At 42.3% G+C, this 15,565-nt stretch overlaps 1 protein-coding gene across 2 annotated transcripts; it reads right to left on the bottom strand.

The window, feature by feature from the left end:
* Positions 1-263: 263 nt before the first annotated feature.
* Positions 264-15,104, bottom strand: GIMAP4 (GTPase, IMAP family member 4). Of its 2 annotated transcripts, none has more exons than XM_057733126.1 (3): positions 15,065-15,104; positions 4,248-4,301; positions 264-1,835 (listed from the first exon to the last, which is right to left on the bottom strand). In XM_057733126.1, exons 2-3 carry the CDS (start codon positions 4,285-4,287, stop codon positions 910-912), a joined length of 966 nt encoding a protein of 321 aa, XP_057589109.1. In that variant the 5' UTR covers positions 4,288-4,301; positions 15,065-15,104; the 3' UTR covers positions 264-909. The 2 variants fall into 2 exon arrangements, with proteins under 2 accessions (XP_057589109.1, XP_057589108.1); XM_057733125.1 differs by lacking the exon at positions 15,065-15,104 and adding an exon at positions 6,776-6,796.
* Between the last annotated feature and the right edge of the window lie 461 nt (positions 15,105-15,565).

The following is a 15,565-nucleotide window of genomic DNA, read 5'->3' as shown; positions in this document are numbered from 1 at the left end:
GCACATGATAAGGACAATTTGAGCCCTCCTGTAAAATTGTAATTAACTTTCCATTCATCTACAAAGAAATCTATAAGCATCTTCATCTATAAGCTTAACTAATGCAAAGAACTTATCTGTCTTATGAACTATATGGGTAAGATGATCACTGTGGTCCTAAGGGCAAAATAAGTAAGAAGAAGCCACAGGGGGGAGAATACTTACTAATCTAGAGAGAATTTAGAAGAGGAAATTTTACTAGGGATAAATACAGAAAACTTGGGGTCATCTTCTTGGTCTCCTGCATTCCTTTTCTCTGTGTCTCTGAGAAAGCATTCACAAGATAGGGAGCATCAATACATTCTGCTCTGGAGTTTCACAAATTGAGAATTTGCCCCTCCCCTGTTAAACCAATCAAACTTATACCAATTGCCAACAGTGAACTTTTCTTAGTCCTGAGAGACAGAAAAATGAGAATACTCTGACTTATATGGGGCAGGGCCACCTGAAAATATGCAGGAAGTATAGACATGTTTTCATGAAGTTTAATCTGAACGTTTAATCCTTAAACAGAGAGAAAACATGGGAAGCAACATTCAACATGCTGAAGATGAATTCAAGTATCCCATTCTGATTCTCAGCTTCAACTCTGGCATTTTGCTGCCTTGAAACATAGAGAGCCTCCTTTTCTGCCAATTCCATCCTCATTTTTCCTCTAAGAGTTTCATAGTGTCTGGCCTTACATTTAGCTCTTTAATCCATTTTGACTTTATTTTTGTGTATGGTGTTAGGGAGTCTTCTAATTTCATTCTTTGACATGTAGCTGTCCAGTTTTTCCAGCACCACTTATTGAAGAGGCTGTCTTTTCTCCATTATATATCCTTGCCTCCTTTGTCATAGACACATTTTCATCACATTTAATCTTAGTGATTAGTCATGAAACAAAGAGAAAACAAAGGAAGCAATCTTCAACAGGCCTAAGATGATTTCAACTATGTCATTCTGATTCTCAACTTCATCTCTGGCGTTTTGCTGCCTTGAAACATAGAGATCCTCCTTTTGTGCCAATTTCATCCTCATTTGCTCCATTTGCTTTTGCTTTTCTAGTTCATCCTCCAGGAATCTGATTTTTTCTTCATACTCCTGTCTTATCTGTGCTTTCTCTCTCTCTAACTCTGCTCTGTAATTTTCTTGTATCACTTGGACCTGTCTCTGGATCTCGTTCTCTGCCTTTTGATACATGTCATTCGTGAAGCATTTTCCTTTGCACTCCTCAACCACGCACTGGACCAGGGCCAGCAGCTGCTCCCTCTGGGCCTCCTGCTCAGCTCCTGTCGCCCTGTTGTTGAACAGACAGTAGCGATCTCTGAACTTGCCCATCAGCTCTTGAATGACTTTTGGAGCCTGCTTTAAGTAATCATGGAAATCGGTGCCTTCCAAGTCATCTTTCCGGGTGAATAAGAGAATCATGTGTCTCCTAGCTCTCTCTCCAAACATTTTCAGGATCGTTTCTGTGGCTCTGTGGTCTTCTGGTGTGTAACGGCCCAGTGGGATGACCAGGAGCAGAGCGTGAGGCCCTGGGGAGGTCAGGACCATGCAGCGAGCAATCTCCCTGAGAGTGTCAGCATTCGGTACCTCGGTGTCAAACACGCCAGGCGTATCCACAACGATAAGTTTTCTCCCCTTCCAGGTGCTGTTTCCTTTCTTACAGGACTTGGTGATGGATACTGCTAAAAGGCCGAAAGGAAACACTTTCTTTCCGAGGATGCTGTTTCCTGTTGCACTTTTTCCTGCCCCAGTCTTACCCAGTAAGACAAGTCTCAGCTGTGAATCTCTGCGCTTTTGGTTTCCAAACCCTGGGACATCAGGAAACAGAAGTTGCAGTGTTAAAATGAACTTCAACTGTCTCCCCTGCATGGCTCCCTCCCACTGGTGCCTTTCTCTGTTGCCTGCTAGGGTTCTCTGCACTCACGGGATGTCTATAGAAAGCCCTTGGGGCTCATATTCTTCTCGCAGTATCTGGGGACTGCCCAGGGACTTTCAGGATCCCCCTGTGCTTCTTACGTTGGCCTTGTATAGGTAAGTGGCCCATAGAGGAGGAAACAAAATGGTTAAGAGGAGGACTCTGGTAGCTGTTCTTCATAATATAGGAAGTAACACAAAAGTGTCGTTGCATATTTTACTTCCTAGGAAAGTTGAAAGTTAATATCAGAACAGCAGAGCACAGCAACGGAAACCTGAAGTTAAACACCAAGTCATCTAATATCTCTTTCTGTGTTTCTATTCAGCAAGCCTCTGCATATCTCTTTAATGCGTCTATAAAGTTGAAGTCCTTCAGATTTGTTAGCAAAGACCCGGGACCAGAGGGAAGACAACTGGCACTCACACTTGAGAGACTGTTTTCCCAAGAAGGCAGAGCCTGCCAGCCAGCCCTTGAATATAAGACTGGCTCCTGCATGAGGAATCCTGTGTTATAATACCTATTTCTGCTTTGAGACACTGCATACATTACAACACTTACAACATTATAGGCACCATTATGAATTCCAGTCTGTCTTCAGAGCTATCATCACTATTGACTCAGTTCCTCAGACTTAAAATCTAGGAGTCACCCTTGATTCCTCTCTTTCTCCCACTTTCCACATCCAACCCATCAGCACATTCTCTTGGCTCCAAATCTGTTTGCTTCTCTCTATTTTGAAGATCATCATACTAGCCCAAGTTACAGCCCTATCCACGCCTCAGTAGTCTCCTCACTGCTCTCTCTATTTGCGCTTTGTCCCTTTCAGTGTGTTCTGTAAAGGGGAATAATCTTTTAAAAACATCAATCAAAGGGAAGAGGGAAATTGCAGAACCTCCCAGTCTGGCTTCCACAAAATCTGTAGTTAGCCCCCATCTCCCACACACTTTATGGTGAAGCTTTTGCTGATCCCTGGCTCCCTAAGGCAGAGTTCCCACATTTGATAACCAGAATCCTGGGATGAAAGAAGTAATTTTCCCAAAGCTGAGAACACTGGATCCTGCATGGCTAAGATTGTCTAAGCAAAAATGTGGGTGGGACTCCAGACTATTATTTAGTTAACATCACAATGGAAGACTCCAGCCCAAGGTTATCTGAGGGCATTGGTTTGCCTTAGAGAGAGGGAGTAGGAAAATCATGGCCAGTGAGATAAAAAGGTACCAAAGGCCAGGGGCAACACTGCAACAATTGGCCAATGTTGATAGCAAATGGATGGCCATCTATGATCAATGGCTGACACAGCCATGAATGATTCTATCTCTGTACACATGCTTCCTGGGAATGTGCATTGCATCTCCTCTCATCAAGATGCTGAGTCTGTTCTCCAACCCTTGAATCTGCCTGGGTCATGTGACTTGCTTTGTAGGATTGTGAAAACATGATCAAGCAGAGACTCCAAAAGTGCTTACACATTGTGATTTGCCTTCTCTTTCTGCTTTTCAGAACCTTACAACTGCCCAGGGCTAGCCTACTTAATGAGGGACAACAAGGCCCTGTTATCCCTGTCCCCCTGGCCTGCCCAAGAGCTTGCTGACTACCAGACACATCCATGCAGCTCCCCAAGATTCTCCAGTTGCACCCTGCACCACCAGCCTTCCACACAGGCGTGAGTGAGTCTGGCTGAGATGAGGCGAGTTGGTCCAGACCCGAAGCTGACCAACTGACCCACAAAATCAAGAGCCAACTAAATGGTTGATGTTTCAGGCTCCTACGTGGTGGGGTGGTTTGCTAAACCAGCAAAAACTCAAGTGATAGAACCTATTTCTATGGATAAGGGAGGAGAAGGAGGGTTATGTGAGAAACTGAGTGATCAGTCTGTTGGCTTTGCTGGTTGTAGCGAGGTCACCAGCAGCAGGGAAGTTAGGGACCTGAGTGAGGAATGGATGATGCCTGTGCTCCTCCTTCCCAGTCCTCTCTCCGGCTGAAGAGAGGGGCAGAGAAACAACCAGGGAGGCGAGCCCTGATGTTCTGGTGTGTCTACACGGTAGGAAGTAGCACATAAGAAACCTCATCAAGCCCAGGGTCAATCAGGATATTCTAACTCTCTTCCTCTTAGCTGCTAAGCTACGTCACAAGGAGAAGGTGCAGAGGGCTGAGAGAAATGAGAGAGCAGAGTAAATGAAGGCAAAATAAGAAATGTGGTAGAAAACATTTTGCTTTTGTGTAGATGGGGACTGACTGACAGGACAGGAGAGACCCAGCCTTCCTTCCCCAAGCCTGCCCTGCCCAGCCCTGAGCATCCTCTCACCGTGCCTGGTCCCTGGTTCACTGAGGTATCGGGCTGCCATTGTAGTTTGAATTCCTGGAAAAAAAAGAAACATAACTATATCATTTCAGGGAATTGGAGAGTAAGTGGAAACATCAGTCTCATGAAACCAATAGTTTCTTTTTTTCTTAAACTTGTTACTCAATTTCACCTCTTCTATTTCCCAATACTTCTCAATTCTCTGTTTTAATCTTATATCCAGACTGTTTTTCTTTACACAAATGTAAGTGCCTTAAGTGCTTCCTTGGCACTGGTTCTGGGTACCTTTCCCACTCTATTTAGTGAATTATTGCTTTGAGTGCCATTTATACATAGTCTGCAGCCCAGACCCTTCTCAGAGTTCCACACTTTTATATCCATTCAATTTCTCCATCTGGCAATTTTATGGGCATGTTAAACAGAACTCGTCAAAATGGAACCCTTGGCCTCCAACCCCAGTCTGGTCCCCATCTCCGTACATGGCACCACGAAATGGCTCATGCAGAATCTTGGGGTCATCCACAGCACTTCTTTCCTCATTTGCTCATTGGCCCATGACCAAATCCAATTGATTTTACTTGCAAAAAATGCGAAATTATCCATCTCTCCATCTCCATGTTAATCCAACTCGCTATCATTTGATTGTGATGTAGTAGGCTCCCAACTGATACTGCATCTTCAATCCCTCCTCTACTCAATAATCAGATGCCTTTTTAAAACTGGAATTTGATTTTCTTTTCTTGCTTAAATTCCCTAATGGATTTCTTTTGTTTTTTATTTTTCAAATAGTTGAAAACCCTTGGAATGGTCCAGAAGGCCCTGCATGATCAATTATTCTCTCTCTCTCTCTCTCAAATGGGTTTAACCTTACTGGACTCGTCAATGTCCCCTGAATCCTATAAGCTCCCTCCAGCTCCTAGACCTTTGAGTACCATTTCCCCCTCCCTGGAGCACTCTCACCCCCATCCAATGCCCAGCTCATTTCTGCTTAGCCCTGAGGCTTCAGCGTTCTGTTATTTCTCCAGAGAAGTCTTCTCCACCCCCATCACCAATTAACAAGATAGCTTTGGTGTGGAGTTTGTTCTAAACAAACACACCAGGAGTTTCTATACAATACACACCATTATAGGAAATTGTGCATCTGACTTTTTTTTACTGTCTCCTCATAGACTGTAAGCCCTGTGATGGTGAACCGTCTGTGTCTTCCATGCCTCTTTATTCCCCAGGGACACTTACAATATTGGACAAAGCATGGATCTCACTAACTATTTGTTAAATAAATGAATCGATAAAAACATCCCCCAATTCTTGCCTACTCTCTGATTGAGCTTTATGTCCAGCCCACATCTGGCTTGTGAAAAAGATTATCCTTTCCTTATTAACTATACCTAGTGTTCTTGAAACACGGTATTACTTTTTAAATGTTTTCTTTCATTGCTACCTACTAATGTTGGGCAATGGGGACAGCCACCTGAAGAACTCTCAGTAGAGTAGATCTTAACTAGGACAGGCTGAAAATGCTAGTTGTTAAAGAGACCCTCATCCAAAAAGAAGCCATCAAATACACATTAGAAACCCTGTTAGAAAGACGGGAGCTTCTTTTGAAAGTAGATTAGGAATAAGAAGTAAGAAACAGCTTCTTGTAAACTGGGAAGATATGTCACAGAATTTCAAAAAACAGCTTTTGTCGCAAATCTGATGTTGGTGATTGATGTTAGGAGAAGGAATAAGATACCAGAAATTAGAAAACAAAAGGTTTGGGGTGTGTCTTAAGGTCTTCCATTCAGTCTGTGGACTCTCTCTTCAGCATTCTTTAATGCAGTTCTGTTTATCTTAATTCAGATGTAAAACCAGAGGACTGAACTTCTCTACGTACTGACATTGGATGGCTGAATTCTCCTCCTATTGCCTAAGGAAGAAGCATCCATCGGTTCCCAGCTTCTCCTGAACTGTAGACAGTAGCATGGGTGGCACCTTTCTCCTATCTCCTAAAAGTTCCCCTTCTCCGACTCTGGGTGAAGCCCACAGAGGGCCTGTCCCTGAGGACGCAGGTCCAAAGGGGGCAGCTCTGAGCAGATCGTTAACTGGGTGACAGAGTCTCTGATCCTGACCTGTGTGCCATCTTCGGAACATGGGGCATGCTGAGCTGTGCCTCTTACATCTCCGAGTGCTCTTTTCACCCCCAGCTCCTCTCAGAGCTAATTCTGTCTGCTCAGCCAACGATAACCCTGAAAACTTCAACTTTACTTATAAATTGTATAAATGTGAAAGGAATCATTTATTTATACAAGTATCCTCTGAGCAGTGACTGCTGAAAGAGGCATCAATTTGTAGGGCTCAGCTTTCGAAACAGATTATAGTCTAAAATCAGCAAAGACAGGAAACAGAAACCAATGAGAAATGTATTCTGAGAACAAGTTTGCAGGGAGGTTTAAGACATAGATCCAGGGGGGAGGTCCTCCCTCCACCAAATCACACATTTCCCTCCCTCCCACACCTCCCCAAGCCCCCCCACACCCCTATTCCCTTACCTAAAAAATCTGGGTCCTGCTCCCTTCTCTAACTTTGAAGGCAATGCTAAACCAGGAGGCGATACTAAGCTTTTAAGAAAGAGGAGGAAAGAGGAAGTGAGGGGAGGAGCTGCCCAAACTTACTCACACAAGAGACCAGCCCACCTTATCACATAGCAGCCCTAGGCCTTTCTGCAGTGATGCGATTGCTTTGTGTGGTTCAATATGGTAGCCCTTAGCACATGGGCTATTGAGCTCATGAAATGTGATGGCTGTGACTGAAGAACTGAGTTTTTAATTTTATTCCATTTTGACTAATGCTTAGCATCTGCCTAGCTGCTACCATGCAAAGACTCTATAGGGAGGGAAGAAATATGGGTCATGTTATGAAATTCGAGAAAAAGCTATTGGGTCAAAGCTAGAGATTTGTCACTCAGAGTGTGGTCAAGATAGGAGAGTTGGAAGACCCTGAGCTCACCTCTTCCTATGGGCACACTAAACTTACAACTATTTAGAAAGCAACTCTGACCTGAAAACTAGTAGAAAAGATTTTCCACAACTAAAGATGTAAAGAAGGAACCAGAACAAGACAGATGGAGGGGGTATCGTTAAGATCCACACCCCTAGGTAGGTGACTCACAAATGGGAAGATAATCACACTTACAAAAATTACAGAGGTTCTCCCCAAGGAGCAAGGGGTTTGGGCCCCACTTCAGGCTCTCCAGCCTGAGGGGTCCTGCCCCAGATAGACAAGCCCCCAAAACATCTGATTCTGAAGGCCAGAGGGGCTTGCACATGGGAGAGTAGGAAGGCTGTAGGAAACAGAGACCCCATGCTTAAAGGGCACAAACAAAATCTCACAAGCTCTGAGACCAGTGTAGAAGCAGTCATTTGAAAGGAGCCTGTGGCAGACCCACTTGCTGATTCTGGAGAGCCTCCCAGAGAGGCAGGAGGCAAATAGGACCCCCTCCCCTCCATTGATATAGACTCTGGCAGCAGCCGTTTTGGGGACTTCATTCTACTAGAAGGACACCTTTCCTGTCAAACACCATTTTGGAGTCTTCCCTCTAGCCTATTACTGCCAGGGGCTTACCTGCCCACCAACTGATTGGCACCAGTCCCAGAGCCTCCCAAGCCAAACAGGCAGCCACGAGAGGACTCAGCTCCACTCACTAGGAAACTGGTTCCAGGCCTGTACCCCCTGGACCCTGCAGACAGTCACTCCAGACCTGGAGGCACTCACAAGTGGGCCAGCACCAGCCCTGGAACACCATAGGCCCCACAGCCAGCTGCACTGAATCCCAGCCCCAACAACCAGTAGCCATTAGCCTCTGCATGAGGCAGAGCCTGGCAGCCAACTGGGCCAGAGGACAACCTCTACTATAAGTGGGCCTATAGTAGTCACCCAGTCACAAGAGAAGAGCCCATGAACCCATATAGGGGCACCCCTAGAGCATATAGCTCAGATGACAGAGGGAGTGTGCTGCTGAGTCCCATAGGAGGTCTCCCACAAAAGTCCACTTCTCCAAAAATGACCTACCTAATACATAGAAATAAAAACAGTAAACTAGAATAATATAATACCTAGGAATAAACCTACCTAAGGAGGCAAAAGATCTGTACTCAGAAAACTATAAGATACTGATGAAAGAAATCAAAGATGACACAAACAGATATAGTATGTTCTTGGATTGGAATAGTGTGAAAGTGACTATACTACCAAAAGCCATCTAGAGATTCAATGCAATCCCTATCAAATTACCAAGGGCATTTTTCCCAGAATTAGAACAAAAAATTTTACAATTTGTATGGAAACACAAAAGACCTGGAATAGCCAAAGCAATCTGGAGAAAGAAAAACAGAGCTGGAGGAATCAGGTTTCCTGACTTCAGACTATACTACAAAGCTACAATAATCAAGACAGTAGGTACTGGCACAGAAACAGAAATATAGATCAATGGAACAGGATAGAAACCCCAGAGATAAACTCATGCACTTACGGTCACCTAATCTATGACAAAACAGGCAAGAATATACAGTGGAAAAGAGACAGTCTCTTCAATAAGCGGTGCTGGGAAAACTGGACAGTTACATGTAAAAGAATGAAATTAGAACACTCCCTAACACCATACACAAAAATAAACTCAAAATGGATTAAAGGCCTAAACTCCATACTGTTTTCCACAGTGGCTGCACCAATTTACATTCTCACCAACAGTGTAGGAGGATTCCTTTTTCTCCACATTCTCATCAACATCTGTTATTTGTGTTCTTTTTAATGATAGCCATTCTGACAGATGTGAGGTGATATCTCATTGTGGTTTTGATTGGCATTTTCCTAATAATTAAAGATGTTGAGCATCTTTTTGTGTGCCTGTTGGCTATCTGTTTCTCCACTTTAGAAACCTGTCTATTCAGGTCTTCCATTTTTAAATCAAGTTGTATGCTTTTTTGATGTTGAGTTGCATGAGCTGTTTATATATTTTGATTATTAACCCCTTAACTGTCATATCATTTGCAAATATTTTCTCCCATTCTGAGTGCTGTCTTTTCATTTTGTTGATGGTATCCTTTGCTGTGCAAAAGATTTTAAGTTTCATTAGGTCTCATTAGTTTTTTTGTTTGTTTGTTTTTATTTTCATTACTCTAGGAGGTGAATCAAAAAAGACCTTGCTGTGATTTATGTCGAAGAATATTCTGCCTGTGTTTTTCTCTAAGAGTTTTATAGTGTCCGGCCTTATATTTAGGTCTTTAACCCATGTATATATAAATACATGGGTTCCCATGATATATCACATAATATATCACATAATGGAATACTACTCCACCATAAAAAGAATGAAATTTGCCACTTGCAAGAACATGTATGGACTTGGAGGGTATTATCCACAGGAAATAAGTTGGAGAGAGAAAGACAAATACTGTGTAATATCACTTATATGTGGACTCTAAAAATACAACAAACTAGTGAATATAACAAAAAAGAAGTAGACTCACAGATGCAGAGAAAAACTAGTAGTTACCAGTGGGGAGATGGAAGGGGAGGAACAAGATAAGGGTAGGGAATTAAAGGTACAAAATAGTAGGTATAAAATAAGCTACAAGGATGTATTATACAACACAGGAAATATAGCAATTATGTTATAATAAGTATAAATGAAGTATAACTGTAAAAATTGTGAATCATTGCATTGTACACCTTTAACTTATATAATAGTATCCATCAACTATACTTTAATTAAAGAAAAGCACAATGAGATATGAACTTACACTTGTAGGGATGACCACATCAAAAAGGCAAGAAATAACAAGTGTTGTGAGGATGTGGAGGAAAGGGAACCTCATGCACAGTTGGGAGGAATATGTCAGTGCAGCCACTGCACAGAAGAGTATGGAGGTTCCTCAAAAAATTAAAAATAGAACTCCACATGATCCAGCAATCTCACATCTTGGTATGTATACAAAGGAAGTGAAAACACTAACTGGTAAAGATATTTGCACCCCCATGTTCATTGCAGCATTATTTACAACAGTCAAGATATAGAGACAACCTGGGTGTCCATTGATGGATGGATGGATAAGAAATTTTGATACACACACACACACACACACACACACACACACACACGAATAGTATTCAGTCATAAGAAAGAAGGACATGACAACATGGATGGACCTGGAGGGCATTATGCTAAGAGAAATAAATCACACAGAAAGACAGATACTGTGCAAACTCATTTATATGTGGAATCTACACAAAACAAAATAAAGCCAAGCTCAATACACAGAGAACAGATTGGTGGTTGCCAATTAGGTGGGGGCTGAGGGAGGAAGTGAGACAAAAGGATGAAAGAGATCAAAAGGTAAAAATAATAAAATAAAATAAATAAAATAAGATAAAATGAGTACACGTTGCAACGTGTATACACATATATAAGCTAAAGGGAAATACCAAGATTTGGAAATATTTTAAATTGAGTATTGAATCCATGGAAAAAATGCATGCATTTTATTTTATTGAATTTTATTTTAATTAAAATTCAATAAAGCTGAAAACTGCAGCCAGTTAGGTACAACCGGATGTGAGTAGGAGAGTCGATTGTAGTAGAGTGATTGTAAAACTGGCCCCAAGCTGTCACAAGACCTTGTTTCCAGGCGCTTTTATGATGTGAATTTGGATCTCTTCCCATGCAGAGTTGGAGTCTACCTTGCACCTCCTGAAGCTCAAAGCCTCAAAGGCTTTGCAGTTTTATTTTCAACTGTTTCTGGCCTTTTATGCATTTCTTGTTTTTGCTTCACAATTTGACACTCTTTTCTCAACCCAAATACTAACTTCTTATGAGTGGGTTGAATATCTCACCACTCTAGTAGAAATTCTATGGTAAAGAGATAAGTGGTTTTCACACACATCACAGCACAGTCCCCTGGAAATCTGTGGTTCACCCATTTCTCAGAATCTTCTCACAATAACAGGAGTGGCTGTTATGCATTCACCTGTGCGCAGCACCTCCTGCCTGCCTCAGCCACAACTGCTTCCTGCCTCATCTCCTGACCTTTGTCTTACCTGTCACACACAGCTGTGGTCACTTCAAAGGACAGAAAGGTTAAGACGCAAGGCTCACTTCGCCTCCTCTACGTGGGGTGATTCTCACAGTGACCTCAGAGCTGGGCAGGAGGCCTGATTGAGCACAGTCATGCTCTGTCTTGAGCTGAGTAATGGGACCAGTGCCATCAGTGGACACAGGTTGCTCTGCTTTCCTGTGCCTTCGAGAATCCTGATGTTAGAGCTTTAAAAGCCTTACCTTTATGTAGAAGGCTTAACAAGTCAATTTTTTATCATTGCCTATTTTGAAGGAATAGCAACTTGACATTTGTATTAGAATTTCTCTATTTCCAAGTTGTAAATGGCCACCAATAATTCTGTGTAAATACAAATATGTAAAAGTAGTTTGCGCATTCTCTCTTATTATACTTTATTCCTACTTAACAGGAGATGAGGGATTTCAGTGTCAAGAGAGCAAACTGGCCCAATGACAACCATTCTGGAAAATGGATTGAGATACATTATAGACCACAGACATTCTTTCTGCAAACCCTAATAAAACCAGGATGTCAGAGAATTTAGGAGTTTAAGTATCAGAGACAAGAGGTTTCAGCACATTTCTGGAAGGATGCATTGGGGCAGCACATCCACAGCCAACGTGGCCCCAGAGAGGCTGTCGCTGAGGTGGCTGTGGATGGTGACAGAAGCACATTGGCGAGATGGGCTTCAGAAATTTCAGCTCCAGCGGGATGGGGCTGTGGGGCTGAAAGTTGGGGATTTGTTGAAGATATGAATATGAGACCACAGGCCCAATGATCTCCTCACTTCCCCTTAATTCAGAACCTCACATGTCAAGGTCTCTCTTCCCGAGAGGGTAATTGAAGGATTCGAACATCTCCGGAGAAAAACCTTAGCACTCTGGCACTTTGGGTTCCCTTTATGTCAGGGATCCCCAAGCCCCATGGGTACAGGCCCCAGTTCTGGTCCTCGGCCTGTTAGGAACGGGGCCGCACAGCAGGAGGGGAGGGGCAGGGGAGCCAGCAAAGCTTCATCGGCTTCTCCCCATCCCTCCCCATCGCTCACGTGACCTCCTGGACTATCCCCACCCCCAACACGCCTTCCATGGAAAAACTGTCTTCCACAAAACCCGGCCCTTGTGCCACATGGTTGGGGACCACTGCTCTATATAAGAGCCTGTCCTGCTCTCACCTCATGTGAAGCCTGCAGTCAGAACCCTCATTTACACGGGGGCCTTCCAGCTTTTCTAATGATTTATCCCAAACTACAATAAGGCAGTCAGGGAGAACTGCCCTTTGAAGATAAGCTGCAATATGAAAGAGAGATGAAAGAGACAAACAGAAAAGATAACCCTAAAGTGAGCCTTTAATGCAGAAACAAAAGCAGGAAAAAAACTAACCAAACAAATAAAAATAAACTTTTCTTTCAGATGTCTAGATTATTAATGCTCCCACTGAATCAACTAAAAGTGCTGAAAAATATTACATGTGTTTTCTTAAAAGCGTGGGTGAGCAGGCAGGAAAAGAAGCTTTCTCAGACACGGAGCTAAGTGAAGGTGGGCAAGTGGAGTACAGCGGCTAGCTGTCCCCTGAGGATCTTTTACCTCCCATGGAGAATTTAAACTTTGCTTCTCGAGGCCACATGGACATGAAAATGAGAGTCAAAGGCAATGGTGGATTCAAGGTGGGGGGGGTTATTTAATAGAGGACTTTTCCCACTAACTCCAAAGGGCCACTTGCTCAGTGAAGGGTGATATAGAGGCCAATGACTTCTAGTTAGCAAACTGAATGATAGATTTGAAAAAGAAAAGACCAGAATGCAATTTAAAGAGGCAAAAGATGCTTATAGAAGAAAAGAGAAAGAGAGAGAGAATAGGGTAGAGGAATTCTTTAAAGCGATAATGGTTGGATGTTTTTCTGAGCTGATGAAATTCACCAGTCAACACACTGAAGAAATCTAATACCAAAGAAGATCATTAAGAAACTTCATAACCTGAACAAGTAATAGTGAAACTGTGGGACATCAAAGTGAAGAGCATGTCTTAAAAAGTAATTAGAAAGATGACCTTTGAAGAAGAGATGGTTGAAACTATCAGAAAACAGTGGAAAACAGTGGGAGTAGGTTTTCAAAGTGCTGAAAGAAAGTGAGCCTATAATTCTACGCTCAAGGAAAATAGGTGTCAAAAATAAGAGCAAAAGAAACACATTTCAGGCAACATAGACTGAGAGTTCTTGCCACCAGCAAAACCTCACTAAAAGAATTTATAAGGAGTGTACTTGAGGCAAGAGGAAAGTAGTCCCAGATAGTAAACCAGAGGTTAGAAAGAAAAGAAAAGAAAAGAAAAGAAAAGAAAAGAAAGAAGGAAGGAAGGAAGGAAGGAAGGAAGGAAGGAAGGAAGGAAGGAAGGAAGAAAGAAGAAAGAAAGAAAGAAAGAAAGAAAGAAAGAAAGAAAGAAAGAAAGAAAGAAAGAAGGAAGGAAGGAAGGAAGGAAGGAAGGAAGGAAGGAAGGAAGAAAGAAGAAAGAAAGAAAGAAAGAAAGAAAGAAAGAAAGAAAGAAAGAAAAAGAAAGAAAGAGAAAGAAAAGAAAGACAGACAGACAAGGAGAGGGAGAAAGTGAGAGAAGATAATGGTAATAACTTCTAGGGCTCAAAAAGGAAGAAAATAAGCAAATTAAAATACACAACAATACTGCATAGATAGAGGAGGACGGTGGGGAAGGAGTTTAAATGTTCTATAGTAATTTATTGTATAAGAGGAAGATTAAAGCATAGATTCCCTTTAGACTTTGTTAAGAATATGTGTTGTGTGGGCAATAAAGCCAATATTTTGTATTAACTGTAAATGGCATGTAACCTTTACAAATTGTATAAAATATTTAAAAATTTTGCAAAAAAGAATATGTGTTGTGGCCACTAAGCAAATTAGAAAGAGTGTATATGATTTCCAACCAAGTAGAAAAAAAAATAGAATGTGAAAAAAATAACCAAGTAGTCCCAATTAAGGCACAACGAAGAAAGAAAAAAGCAAATTATGAAATATGTTAGATAAGTAGAAAGCAAAAAATAAAGTGTTATATAGGTATCCAAATAGATCATACATTATAATTATAATACAGCAAAGATTTCATTTTAAAACATAAATATTTTTTGGAGTGGATTGCAAAAGAAATCCACATCTAAAACATGAAACTAGAGATAGGTTGGAAGCAGAAGTATAGGCAAATACAGCAATCCAATTCTAAATAAACAAGAGCAAAATCTCAAAGGAAATAGAATTTTCATTCAGTGTTTATTGCAAGCCTATTCTGTGCCAAGCACTCTTCTAGGCAATTGGATATATTAGCAAATAAGAGCAGGTATGTAAGGAAAAAAATCAGGGAGAATGGTAACAAGGACCAAGCGTGAGAAGGCAGGATAAACTTCAACAGCGTGGAAAGGGAATCCCTACACAGTCTATTCTGCAACATGTCAACGTGTTGATTGCAAATCCCAGAGAATGCAATCCAATCGAGAAAGAGTTTTAGATCATCAAGATGCTTTTGTAGCAAGAAGGAAGAACTTGGAAAACGATTGCCTTGCATATTCCATGTTTGTATTTGTTTATAAATATAGATGAGACTGATGTTTGAAAACATAAGCTGGTTTGCAACCTCCTCAGGATCCCCCCAGGTGTAATCTGAAACCCGATCAGTGGTGAGGCAGACCACTCCAGGTTGGTAGCTGGCAGGTTTAAGAAGCAAGGGAACTTACTCACAAGGCTTGTCTTAGGCGGCCACAAGGAGAATGGTTTTCCGCACCTGTCTGCCAGAATCTTAAACATGTATACCCAGGCCTTAAGTGGGTTTGGTCTCTTATACCATGCAGATAGCGTCAATGTCTACTCAAGGCTGTATCCTTGGGGCAGCTTCTGGGAGCGGGGAAGGCAAGCAGAATGCACATTCCAAGGACAGGGGAGTGGGTGGGGAGCCCTCAAGCGCATGGGTCCTGTTGGCTGGTCCAACTCTCAACCCCCGTGACCAGCTCTCATGATAACACAGGCTCCCCTCTCCCCCAGTGCACCCTGGCAGTCAGCAAGGGCTTTCATTAGCATGGAGGTGGCTCCTCTGGTGCTCCCTGGCTGCATAGGAAGCAGATGTCACAGCAACAATACAGCCACATGCAAGAGAAAACACAGGCTAAGACAATGATTCCCAAAATCAATGACAAATTTTTCTGCCAAGAACCCTATGATCCAAACCACTGATTTAGTAG

The sequence above is a fragment of the Hippopotamus amphibius genome, chromosome 4 (genome assembly GCF_030028045.1).
Source record: "Hippopotamus amphibius kiboko isolate mHipAmp2 chromosome 4, mHipAmp2.hap2, whole genome shotgun sequence".
NCBI classification, from domain to species: Eukaryota; Metazoa; Chordata; class Mammalia; order Artiodactyla; family Hippopotamidae; genus Hippopotamus; species Hippopotamus amphibius.
The sequence above is the reverse complement of the archived record's forward strand: the minus strand, read 5'-3'. Positions and strand labels throughout refer to the sequence as shown.

What these genes read in the sequence shown, in the direction of transcription:
- GIMAP4 (XM_057733126.1), bottom strand. Translation starts at nt 4,287, where the DNA reads ATGGCAGCCCGATACCTCAGTGAACCAGGGACCAGGCACG. An exon ending in TGAACCAGGGACCAGGCACG is followed by an intron (nt 1,836 to 4,247) that starts GTGAGAGGATGC and finishes CTGATGTCCCAG; the next exon opens with GGTTTGGAAACCAAAAGCGC.